The 12,876-nt window shown below is 47.9% G+C and overlaps 1 protein-coding gene across 1 annotated transcript; it reads left to right on the top strand.

Annotated features, from left to right (window-relative positions):
• The first annotated feature begins 4,235 nt into the window (after positions 1–4,235).
• Cpa1 (carboxypeptidase A1) lies at positions 4,236–10,218 on the top strand. Its single transcript, XM_003475199.2, has 10 exons — positions 4,236–4,355; positions 4,759–4,840; positions 5,259–5,498; positions 5,734–5,835; positions 6,339–6,440; positions 6,631–6,741; positions 7,149–7,239; positions 7,695–7,894; positions 8,338–8,422; positions 9,948–10,218. The coding sequence occupies exons 1-10, from the start codon at positions 4,291–4,293 to the stop codon at positions 10,133–10,135; spliced, it is 1,266 nt and encodes a 421-aa protein (XP_003475247.1). The 5' UTR covers positions 4,236–4,290; the 3' UTR covers positions 10,136–10,218.
• Positions 10,219–12,876: the final 2,658 nt, after the last annotated feature.

Here is a 12,876-nt window from a genome sequence, read left to right as displayed (position 1 = left end):
TGGCCACCTGGATTTGTCCTATGTGACACTACCCCCGCCTCCCCGAAAGATTATTTCTTGAGGTCATTTGTTGATATTTGACAGCTAGGCCTATCTACTGCCAGGAAATTTCCTGGGCTGCAGCCCTGGGTCCGTCTACTGTCCCTGTTTGATGTGGACCCTGAACACAGTGGCCACACTACTGCCCTCCTCCTGCCTTGTCCCTGTTTGGCCTGCCTAGGTGGAACAGGGCTGCCTCATCTCAAGCAGAGAGGGTAAAAACTGTGCTTCTCAGGGATGGGGGGTTGTGGGTGGCCTGAAGTACAGCTCCAGCCTGGTGGGTCTTCCGAACTTCTCTGAGTGTCCGAGAGAGTACAATGGTAGCCCCTTGCTGTCCTGCCCAGCTGTGCCCCCACCCCACCTCTCTCTGAAGCATAGTAAAATCATGGAAGGGCACTTCATAAAGTTGTACCTGGAGACAGGATCAAAACACATTGTGTAAAATGAAAAACTTGGGTGTCTCTGGTGTTAGAGTTGGTGGTTTGTGTCCTTCTCTGAGGAACCCCGTATGCCTGTCTGCTCCCGCCCATTTCCCTTCTCCTGCTCTCTCCTGCTCAGCCAAGGCACCCACAATGGTCCTGAGGGGGGTTCCTGTTTTGTTCCTCTCTGCTACACGCCTCCTTTCAGAGATGTGGGGGTCTGGTTGCCATTTTTAAAGACCTGGGACACTAGACTGCTTCTCTTCTCAGATGGTTTCTCCTCCAGATAGAAATTCTGCCCCAAAGCCACCTTTTGGTGACAGTTCTGCAACCTCAAAGCAAACAAGCCAACAGGCTGAGCCCAGCACGGAGTTATAAAATCAGAACTAATGGAGGCCAGCAACGGAACCTCGTCTCCTGACAACCCCCCACCATGATGCTCTTAAACCTCCGCCTCTACCACAATGGCAGCTTCGGCAGGAGGTGGTTATCTCTGCCTGCACACACTGGACACCAGGTACTGGGTGGTCCCAGACACGAGGTAGCACAATTTTCACTTTTGCACAAACCTGCCAAAGCTGTCTTTATCTTTCCCAAACCTGTTCCTACAGTTTGATTTGTTTTGGGGTTAAAAACTCAAATGTCTAGAATCACAAGGTATGTATCAGAGCTTTCAGAAGGATACCCATTTTATAGATTAGGAGACTGAGGTCCTGGGAAGGGAAATGACCTTGGTGGGACGGCCGATTTTCTATCTCCCACTCCTCTCAGGCTCAGGTTCAGGTTCACATGATGGGCTCATAGCAAACTCCAAGGTCTTTTGTATTTCATTCTGCTCCCCTCTGAAGTTGGGGAATGTCTTTTTATTGGCTGTGTACCTTTTTCCCCCCCAGTTATGTGAAACAGAAAACCAGCTTGAAAAAGTTTGAGGGAAAAAAGGAATTTGTTGGCTCTTGAATCATGTGGCCTGTGAGCAGGGAAGGGGCAGCCCCTGAAGGAAAATGAAGGTGCTATTAGAAGAAAGAGGATTCCAGGCAGGGAAAATGAGATCTGTCCCCCAACCTGGCTGCTCCAAATCCTCAGGACTCCTCTTCCCGTATGCACAACAGGATCACACAGACCTTAAACACTTGCCAAAGAGAGAAAATACGGAAGAAATGGGAGGCACGCTGGGACCAGTGGTCAGGCTACTCCAGCATGCCTCTGATTTGCAGCAAGTCATGCTTGAATATAGACCCCAGCCTGGCAGTTTCCTGCTCAGGGTTGCCAGCGTCGTGTTCCTAGCTTTAGCCAAACAGCTTCCATTTTCATCCTTGATTTGGACCAAAGTGAAAAAGTCCCATAGGACCTATGGCCTCTGCTCTGGCTAACTGTAGACATTAGTCTTTACTCAGAGGTAAATTTCAGCTTCCTGGGGTGCTCTGAAGGAGCCCAGGGGATTCAGATCCCAATTCCTCACTACTGTGCGTCAACTTCCGGCCAGTGCTGGCCAGAGTTTCAGCTTGCAGCACTGAAATTCATCTTTTCTAACCTCACAGAAAGTACATTAAATGACATTTGAATATCTTTGATCGCACTCTGGAGGCAAAATAAGCCTCTCTTGATGAGCTGTGCCCTTTCCTAGGCCTCCCTTTTTGTTGAAGGATCTGTCTTTTCTGGAAGAAGTTCACAGATGGCCAAGAACAAGCTGACATCTCCCAACACGTGAAGTGTGCGTAACGAAGATTAAAAATTGTAAGACAGCTTTCTATCTGGAAATGGAAAAAGAAATATTGTTTTCCTAACCCCAGCTGGTGAAAGGCTTTCCAGACCTTCATTCCTGCCATGCAGCAGGTGAGAAAACTTTAAGGAACTGCTGGGCGCTGAGACAAGGTACTGTTTGTGCAGTGGGTAGGACACAACTCAAGGCCTGTGGAAATCTAGAGAGCCCAGGAACAATGGAGGAGAAATAAATGCGATTTTTGTGTTCAGGTGCTTTGTCGTATAAGTGCCTCTTCCCTACCCGACAAGATCCTGCCATTGAGACCTAGGTGAAAGGCAAAACCTTCCCTGGAGCCACTATTAGTGTCTTGAGAGTGTCTTTGAAGCCCTGGTGGTATTTTCATACCATGTGTTAGTCAACTTTCCCATTGCTGGGACAACACACCCATAACTTAAAGGAGGAAAACTTTAATTTGCATGTTCAGGGGACTCGATCCATGATTGCCTGGCTCTGAGGCAGAATCATCATGATGGAACAAAGTTGCTTAGTTCACCATGGCCAGAAGCACAGTGGGGAGGCAGCATCAGAGAGGCAGGGACGAGGGACCAGGCCCAAACTCCAGTGCCACAGCTGCACGATCCACCCAAATGCACCCACACATGTGCTCTATCCATCTCTCAGGTGGATCCCAAGTCAAGCTGACAGTTTGTCCTAACTGCCATTTACCAACCACATCACAGAAAGATGCAGTGAGGAGAGCAGCCCCATGTCCCTTGCTCATGTAAGGCTGTGTTGAGAGCAGGTCCCCAGTGATCTGATGGAGAACCAACAGGGTGGCTTGTTCCTCTGTCCTAGACCATGAACTCCCTGAGTTTAGGACTGTCTGGCTGGCTGTCATGGCAGTGTGGAGCTCAATGGCTGTGCCACAAAGTTGAAAGAACTAAGAACTGAGCTTACTAAGAAGCAGCAGGCAGGAGAAAGAGGCAGTGGAGAAGTGCTGGAGGTAGTAAGCCTCCCCGGGCTGGAACACAGGCAGCTGGCGTGCACAGGGAAGACGTCACCTCTGCCAAACAGGGTTCTGGGTTTGATATCTTCCTAGAGTTAGGCTCAAGAAAGAGTTGTGGTCATACATTATGCAGTCCCTGTGTTTTGTATGTGAAGGCAGGCCAGGTAAGGGTTGCTTTGGGGAGACAGATGGAAACCAGAAAAGGCCATCTGGGTTGTCATTGGACATAAAGCAGAGTACTCAGGTGGTGCCAGGAGCCCTGGGGAACCCTGTGGATTAGGGCAGATTTGGGTCACATGTCTCTGTAATGAGATCAGCATCCAGAGAAGGACTTGCTCTCGGAAGGATCCTGTTTCTCCTGTACTCTGTGTTGTCCCCAAACAGGTCTGGTCTTGGTTCCTACCATCCTTTCCATTCAAGTGACACCTGGTTGTAGTTCCCAAGGGCACCCCTGATCCCAGGAACCTGCAGCGGTGGGGGTGGAGGGTGAGAGTTTAGCCCCTGCCCCAGTTGCAGTTGCTATGGCATTAGTCCCACAAGGTACCTATGAACCTGCAGGAGTAGACCTTGGAAGTCCCCTTTAATGGCCTGGACTCAAGAGGAGGACATGCCCTGCACAAGGTGGGCTAGACAAAGGCAGGCCAGGGGGGAGCCAAGCGGCCATGGGAGCTGGACGGGTTGAGTGGGCATAGCTTGCTCTATTCCAGGAATAAGATGGTTGGTACTCAGACATGGAAGAAGGGGACACTTCACACAAGGCAGCAGCTGGTGTGGCCTCTTGGAGTTCTGGTCTCTTTTTTACTGGCCAGGCAAACAGGACCACCGCCCAGCTCAGATACCTGGGGCTGTGGGCAGCAGGGAGAGCCCAGCTGGTAGGCCTTGGCCCAGCTTTCCGCCATGGCTTGGGGAGCAGCCTGGTTTATCTCGCTCTCCAGCTGCCTTGTTCCCTGCCATGTTATCAGAAGGTGACAGAGTTTTGAACTCCCATTCCTCCCTCCCCGTGGGACAGGATCCAGGTGCAGGGGAGAACACACTCAGGCCCAGCCAGGAGACATCTGTCCTGGGTTTAAAAGGCCCTAGGCCTCAGTCGCAACCTCAGTTTGGCCTTCTCAATCAATTGCAGCATGCAGGGGCTGCTGGTTTTCACTTTGCTGCTTGGGGTTGCCTTTGGCCATGAGGACTTTGTGGGGTAGGGAGTTGTGGAGAGGTTGGGGGGCTGCCTGGAGGGAGATGGGGAAGGCTCACCATGGATGGTGTCTGCAGGAGACAGACAGTCATGTGGACCGGCTCCATGCTGGTGCCTAGGCTGGAAGAAAGCTCAGCTCTAAGGAAGAATTTTCAAGAAAGGAGGGAGGAGGCCCGGATGGCTTGGGAGGGGGAATTACTATAGTCTAAACTGTGAAAGGGACAGAAAGAAAGACGAGAAGTCTCTCAGCTAGGGAGAGCCCGGCCTCCCACTGCTGAGACCTCTAGTGCTCAGCCCAGAGGAGCCAGCATCACCTCGGGGCTGTAGGCCGCAGCTCACCCGACCTGGGGAATGTTGGCAGTAGGGCAGAGCACTCAGGTGCTCAGTGCCCTCCCCACTCTGCCAGGCACCAGGTGCTCCGAATCTCTGCAGCTGATGAAGCCCAGGTGCAGAAGGTGAAGGAGCTGGAGGACCTGGAGCATCTGCAGGTAGAGGACAGGAGGCTTGTGGGGATCCTCCCAGGCCATTCCCAGACTCCCTGTAGTCACCTAGAACCTGGCTTTTGTCCCAGTCTCCCTGCAAGGAGCCACAGAATTGATCCCTGTTAGGAAGTGACTTCAACCCCTCAAATCTAGATCTTGCTACTCTTGAGTCTTTGATGAAGTGCTGGACCCGCTTTACGTTTCTTCTGTGTTATGGTCTTAAGGCTCTTTGCTCTACTTCCTGGCCATTTCCCTGACCACACTGCTCTGTGTCCAGTCCCAGGGTTTCCCTTTCTCTGTCCCCAAGACCCATCCCTGATTACATGACACCAACACTGCCTCTGAGGCTGGCTTCGTCTCAGCTTGATGTCTCAAGCTGCTATCTCCAGCCCACTGTGACAGTACTAATTCCTGTCCTCCCCAGCTGGACTTCTGGCGAGGCCCTACCCGTCCAGGCTCCCCCATCGATGTCCGAGTGCCCTTCCCCAGCGTCCAGGCTGTCAAGGTCTTCCTGGAGTCTCTTGGGATTGAGTACAGGATCATGATCGAGGATGTACAGTCACTGCTGGACGAAGAAAAGGAGCAGATGCTCATCTCCAACGCCCGGGCCTCGGTGCGGTCCACCGATGCCTTTAACTATGCCACCTACCACACCCTGGAGGAGGTGAGGGCAGCCTTATTGGCCACTTTCCACAGGCACCGCACTCTTCATCACTCCTGGCAGGAAGTGAGCCAGAACCTGCCTAGGCTGGGTGTGGGTGGCCCCTGCTCTGTTTCCTACTCTGTTTTTAGGCCAGCATGGTCTGGATCATGGCTCTATCATAGCACAGAGCTGCTGAAAGAGGCATCTGGGTATCCAGAAGACTTTAAAGTCATTCTTGCCTTCTTTCTCATCTCAGATCTACGAATTCATAGACCTGCTGGTGTCTGAGAACCCACAGCTCGTCAGCAAGATCCAGATCGGCAACACTTACGAAGGTCGTCCCATTTACGTGCTGAAGGTAATGGGTATCCTGTGTGTTTACAGGTACCCACAAACAGAATCCCACAGTCTCAGGGATCATAGCTATGTAGACCTTCCATGCAGATGTTTTTGAAGGCCTAAACTTCCACACTGGCCTAGGTATGTGCACACCTGTACACATGTAATGTAAAGTTTTAGGGGACCCAGGTTGTTCTAACAAAATATGAGAGCATAAAGGTAGCCTGGGTAGCCTCGTATAATATTTTTTTGGTGATCTTATGCAGAGGACGGAACAGGACAAGAACTTGGAAGTCAGACAGAGACATATTTACCCTAAATGGGAAATGAGGGCAAGAGGCCAAGCTCTATGGGATCCAGGCCCAGCCCCTGGCCCCACGTCCAGGGATTGCCCCACGAATGTAGGCTCAACCTGAGGCATTCAGAGCAGCTGGCCTCGGCCTGGGTGGGTTCCCTTTCAGAGAGTGAGATGAGGGTCTACCTGGGAAGTTATCCCTTGCCCATTTCCCTGCCTCTTTCCAGTTCAGCACTGGAGGGAACAATCGTCCAGCTATCTGGATCGACACAGGCATCCATTCTCGGGAATGGGTCACCCAGGCCAGTGGGGTCTGGTTTGCCAAGAAGGTAAGGCTGGGAAGGTGAGAAGAGCTGGCATTTGGTGGCACGCTGGGGGAAAAGGCCCACAGAAGCTTGGGCTTCCCCTTTCCCTTCCAGAAGCAGTGACCACAGCAGGAGGCCAGGGAGGATATCCTTTGCTGTAGCACGGCAGACACTGGGCTGCCCGCTCTGCCCTCTCTCTTCTCATCCCTTCCAGATAACTGAAGACTATGGCCAGGACCCAGTTTTCACTGCCATTCTCGACAACATGGACATTTTCCTGGAGATTGTCACCAATCCTGATGGTTTCGCCTTTACCCACAGCAAGGTCTCCATAGTCTTTCTGTTCTTGGGAAGAGCAGGATGTGCCTGTGACAATCCAGGGTCAAGGGAGCGAAAACACAGCTGTCTTCCTGGCCCGGGGATTGTCGAACTGGGTGCTAGAAACATTTTATGCAGTTGAGTCTTTGTCATGGGGGCTTCCTGTGCCTACTGGGTGTTTAACGGAACCTTGACTTCCTACCTATTAGATGCCAGTAGTACCCCTACCCCACCAGTAGAGACAACCAAAAATGTCTTCAACCACTACAAAATGTCTCAAAGGAAAGTTCTTGGATCTCTTTGGGGTTCACTACTGCAGATCTTACTTCCTGGTCCTACTTCTGTTTTTATGGTAAAGAATACACCTGATGCTATACAGGTGTCATGAGTTGGTTGATACTTTTTCTTTTGCAGAATCGCTTGTGGCGCAAGACTCGATCTCGCACAGCAGGCTCCATCTGTGTTGGGGTGGACCCCAATAGGAACTGGGATGCTGGCTTTGCGAGTAAGGCCCAGGGAGACTTTGGGGACAACCCAGAATGGCTTTTTACCCACTTTTGTCCCAGCAGGGAGGGGAGGGGAGGAAGAGGCAATTCTGCCTCTGAGGCTTTCAGATCTGGAGGCAGCATGTAGAGATTTGGGCCCGCGTCTGTAAAAAGCAAGTTCCTTGGCCAGATGGGACTAAGGTCCAAAAGCCTATGTTAGGCTTTTCTGGCTTCACCTCAGCTCTTTCCATCCTTAGCCAATGCACTGTAAGCAGCCATCTCAGCCCTGTCTAAACCTAGCTGTGAAGGGATGCAGGGTTATGAGAGGTTTTAAGAGGCCTCGGGCTTTTCCCTAACCCAGGGATGGGGCTCCAAGTGCTCCACCTCCTCTCAACTCCATGCGGAAAAATGGGAACTATTAAAGCCATATCATATAGATTAGGAAATGTCAGCTGTGCCCTCTCCCTTCCCACAGCAGGTGGATCCAGCAGCAACCCCTGCTCAGACACATACCACGGCAAGTTTGCCAACTCTGAATCGGAGGTCAAGTCCATTGTGGACTTTGTGCAGAACCATGGAAACATCAAGGCCTTCATCTCTATCCACAGCTACTCTCAGCTCCTTCTCTATCCCTATGGCTACACCACCAAAGCTGCCCCTGACAAGGAAGAGCTGGTGGGTGCTGGCTCCTGCTTGCCCTTTGTCCCAAGGGCAGCTTCAGGCTGTCTGAAATTTTACCCACGAAAGCTGCTGAAGGGTTGAGAGCCTATGTGCACCAAGCATGCCCTTTCTCCCTTGAACCCCTCTCTGGCACGGGGAACTAACCACACTTTCTTTGGGTGGGGGAGCTGAGGCACAAAGTCACTTCTGTTGCATGAGAGAACAAGGGGCTGCAGTAGATCTGAATTGGTGGCACTATATTTGGAGCTTCAGTATGACTGAAGGGCTGGGAAGTGCCAGCCAGTCATCCTATAGGGACAGAACAGCATGTCACTGAACCCCAAGGCTGACTTCTAGCAAACTGGGCTCTGCGCAGGGAGGGATGGGGCATTTCCACAGGTACCTGCTGCTGGACCACCCTTCCAGGTCAAGCTACCTTCGCTTGGTGTTTTTTGTAGGATCAGCTAGCCAAGTCTGCTGTGACAGCCCTTGCCTCTCTGTATGGGACCAAGTATAAGTATGGCAGCATCATCACAACAATTTGTAAGTAGCCATGCAGCCTTTCTGGGTAGTCCCAGGACTAACACTAGCTGGCTTTTCCTGCCACAGGAAGAATTCCTCATGGAAAGAAGTCACCAAGGGTTCAAGACCTGGTGGCATGGGCATGCAGAAAGGCCTTGGGTGCATGGCACCTGCTGGCTTGGCCATTTGGAAGAATGCGCAATGACTTTTTCTTGACATGAACTCTGTTTCTTTTAACACTTTCTGACAAGGCTGTAGGTCCTCTGAGCATTGTTGTTCTCTTGGGGTCAAGGTCAACCTATGCACAGAGAGTATGGAAAGTCCTATTGGGACTTGTAGATCACCAAAACAAACAAGCACTTCTCAGTGATATCAATTAGGGAATATACTGTACTCAACTGCTCCCCCACTTCCTTATTCTGTACAGGTGATACTGCTGGGAACAGCATTACTACATCAAATTGGAACTCATCAGCAAATGTTTATTGAGTATCCAGTCTGCACCAGGCCCTGCTTTGGGTGCCTCAGATACAGCTGTAAATGAAATAAGCAAAGATTAGGAAACTGTACTCTGGGGAATGAGACAGACATTGAGCTTAAGAAAATGGTAGAAAATGTTAGGTGGTACATGCTGGGGAAAAAACTCACACCAGAGCAGAGCAAGGGGAGCCAGGGGTAACTGGATGAAGGTTAAATACTGGAGTACGGAGCAGGAAGTTGAAGGGCAGCCTCAACAACAGAGGAAATTTGAGCTATATAGCTAGGGAAGAGCCCTCCAGGCCAAGGAACTTCCTAGAACAAAGGCAGCAGTGTGATCTGGCCTGGGGTGTTTTGGGAATAGCCAGAAAACTACTGTGACTGCCTCTGAGTACTGTGAGGAGGAGGAGTGGGTACGGTGACCAGAGGGGGACCCCTACATTTCTGTCTCCTGTACTTGATGGCTGATGTGCACGGTTTTAGGAGGTCACAATCTTATCCCCAAATGACCTTATTTTGGACTGTAGGCCTTCTTTAGGAGTTGTTTCAACTCCAATTCAAACTTTTTTGCTGCCCGCAATTAAATTCTAACATGTAGCCCACCTCCCTGTCTCCAGCTCAGTTTGAAACCACTTTTGACTTTGTTAGACCTTGTACCCTGCAAGCCTGGGAAAGTTTCCTCCTGGAAGAAAGACACAGTTGCTTTAGCTTGGAATCTTTGCATTTTTCCCTGCAGACCAGAGCCCTAGGGGATCAAATCTTATCATCAAAACAGGAAACTCTGGTAATTCAGAGTTTTCACTGAGGTGACTTTGACAAGCTTTCCTAAACCTTCTCCAGCTGCTCCCTCTAGTGAATAGGGCAACCATTTCTGGTCTTCTCTTTGGGCTGTTGAGCTTAGATTAGTAGAAGTTTCTTGGAAGCCAGGCTGCTTGGTCTACAGCAGATTTTGGTAGACAGTCTACTTGCCATTACACAAAGCTCTAAGCTTTGGTCCTCTAACTTGGTCCTTGCAGATAATTTTCATTGTGGCTGACTCTTGCCTCCTCTGTTTTCACACCTCCCCCAGATAAAGCCAGTGGAAGCACTGTGGACTGGACCTATAACCAGGGCATCAAATACTCCTACACCTTTGAGCTCCGGGATACTGGAGCCAATGGCTTCCTGCTGCCAGCCTCACAGATAATCCCCACAGCTAAAGAGACGTGGCTGGCGCTTCTGACCATCATGGAGCACGCTCTGAATCACCCCTACTAAACCAGCACCTTCCTCTTCCTCCTCTCCAGCCCCACACAGGCAACTCAATAAAGTTTGAATGCAGACAAAGCAAAATCTTGGAACCGGTGTGTGGAAAACCTGTGGTATGTGCAGCTTTTTACGCTGGGTCAGGAGTGTTTTAGTTCCTGCAGGCCTCACTGGAAATGTGTGGGGTGGCTGGGCTGGATCACCTGTAAACTTCCTGGCCTTCCAGGGTCCTGTGAAGTTTTACCTAAATGGCATCTGTTTTTTAGCTAGACCACTCTGAGCTCAGCTGGCTAGCTGAGTAGCAGGCAGCAGCCACAGCTGCAGACTGAAAGCCCAGTACCTAACGGCAGCAAGGAATTCAGTATGTGCAATATTCTTGCAGCTGGTTCTATCTGGTCATCTTTAAAAGCAATAACCCTGAGAGTATTAAATGTAATATTCCTGGTGGCCACTTCTGTCCAAAATAGATGTTACAGCCAAGTAAAACAAATTACTATAAAGCAAAATACAGTCCCCACACCTGAATTATATTGTCAGAAAATAATTGGGTGAAATAAAATAATTTACTGAAGATAAAGAATACATGTCAAGCTCAGGGCATTTTGTTAACTGTAGTGTGTTATGAAGGGATGGGGCTGGGGATACAGCTCAGTGGCATAAGTGCCTGCCTGGCAAGCACAAGGTCATGAGTTTGATTCCCTGTAAAAAAAATAAAATAAATAAATGAAATTGTGTGAAAAAAAGAAGTGGTTCCCTTTTCATGTGCTACATCCTTCCAGGCATTCCCAGCACATTTCCTCTGCTCCCCTTGTGACCACCTCATCCTTCCTGTTCTTCTTGGCTCCTAAACCTGGTTTCCATCCCCTCCACAGCTCTTGAAACCTGACTTCCATTGGCTTGGCAGTTCTGAGCAGTGTGGCTAGCATCACAATACATGGGACAAGAGGTGTCCCAGCTTTTTAAAAGCAAGCATCTAACTTTTGTTTTTTTCTGTTTTTCTTAGGATGTGAATGTGGATGGAGCAAGGGGTTACTGGCACAGAAGTTTCTGGGGAGGTTGAAGGGGGTGAACTGACCCTTCCTCTGAGGGTCAGGGTGAGGATGGGGCTTCCCCTGCATTGAGAGGTTCAGTTTTTCAGATGTCTGTTGCTCTACTGACTGTCACATCTTTTCCACATAAAATGGACTGAAGGTCAAAATGACCCATCGTTTTTTAAAGGATATGAGGGAGTTTTTATCTTGGAGTTTTATTTTAGTATGGTTTTGCTTCAAAACATTATTTTTTGTTGTTATATTGAAACCATGTAGTTTAGACTGAAATTGAACTCTAGCTCATGTTAGTCTTAAACGTGCAATCCTCCTGCCTGGCCTCCTAAGAGATAAGATTATAGGCATGCCCCACCATGACTACTTGAAAAAAATAAAAAGACTTTTGAAAAACTAAAAAGAATGAGGCTGATTATAGAGTATATACAAACTTCTGCATACCAACATTTATGAGATAGGATTAGCAGCTGGCCTTAGGAGTTGATAACATTCTTTCTCGTTATCTTTTGGAAAGTATTTTCCCTCAATCTATGCAAAAAGAGATTACAGATAAGCGAGGCCTGTTTTAACTGCATAGTTTGGGCATAGTAGGAAGTTGATCACCATTTGTTTAATAAAGACTAATAAGAAATTGTTAGCATGATAACGTATTTGACAAAATTGATTTTTCTAGATGGTAGAATTACTTAATTTAAAATAAACTGCTAATAGTAGGGACCACAATGCTTGGCAGAGTCTCCAATACCATCAACAGCCTTGGCATATATATGCCCAATAACTATTTTTTTAGTGAATGTTCTTTACTTTTATTAATGAACCCATAGATTTTATAGTTTGTATGTCATAGGCTTGCTGAAAATATTCATGTGCCAGTTATTTTGAAATCTAAGAGTTCTAGTTTAGAAAGCAAGGCTCTGAGTAAGTCTTCAGAAAGTTGAAAAGTTAGGGAATGGGGCAATGCAAATTCCATATTTCCATGGGATTGCATTGTTCTGTTGGTCACTTAATCCCCACTGCTTAACCAAGTGCATAATACTTAGTAATAACAACAATAATATATGTGAATTAACTGGAGACACAAAAGCTAATACTTAATTTAAAATGTCCAACTGTGAGAAGAGCTTTAATTCTGTGTGCAGATACGAAATTTTCCAATACCTATAGCAAGTATACATTTTATCCAATCTATGGTTAAAATTTTAAAAAATTTATACATATAGCTAAAAGACAAATATAGAAAATATTATAATTTATATGAAAGTACTTGTAAATATGAAGGTTTTTAAAAGATAAGAGGTTTAAAGAAAAAAGATTAACATTTAAAAACAGGCATTCCCCCAAAGAAATAGAAGAAGCTGATAAATGTATGAAAAATCCTTAGTGGATTTTTTTATATATTTTAAGAAAAACAAATATTTTTTTCTCATAAGATTAGCAAAGAATAATAAATTAATGACTCAATATTACCAAGGGTATGAAGAAATAAGGAGAGTCACATACTGCTGCTGGGAGGGAAATCGTGCCATCTTTCTGGAAGGCAGATTTGGCAACATAAATCAAAATTTTAAAATATATTGCTTCTTTGGCCCAGTATGGTACCAATGGGAAACATCCACATAATGGGATATCATGAAGCCATGAAAGTTTGTTGATGTAGAAGAATGTTCACAGCATACAAAGTGAAAGAAGCTAGCTACAAGATGGCAA

The sequence above is a fragment of the Cavia porcellus genome, unplaced genomic scaffold, assembly GCF_034190915.1.
Source record: "Cavia porcellus strain 051 isolate PalLab524CR breed Dunkin Hartley unplaced genomic scaffold, mCavPor4.1 scaffold_2, whole genome shotgun sequence".
In the NCBI taxonomy this organism is placed as follows: domain Eukaryota; kingdom Metazoa; phylum Chordata; class Mammalia; order Rodentia; family Caviidae; genus Cavia; species Cavia porcellus.
Note: the sequence above shows the minus strand (reverse complement) of the source record. Positions and strands in the feature narration are given on the sequence as shown.

What these genes read in the sequence shown, in the direction of transcription:
- Cpa1 (XM_003475199.2), top strand. Translation starts at nt 4,291, where the DNA reads ATGCAGGGGCTGCTGGTTTTCACTTTGCTGCTTGGGGTTGCCTTTGGC. An exon ending in GGGTCTGGTTTGCCAAGAAG is followed by an intron (nt 6,441 to 6,630) that starts GTAAGGCTGGGA and finishes CATCCCTTCCAG; the next exon opens with ATAACTGAAGACTATGGCCA. An exon ending in CCCCTGACAAGGAAGAGCTG is followed by an intron (nt 7,895 to 8,337) that starts GTGGGTGCTGGC and finishes TGTTTTTTGTAG; the next exon opens with GATCAGCTAGCCAAGTCTGC.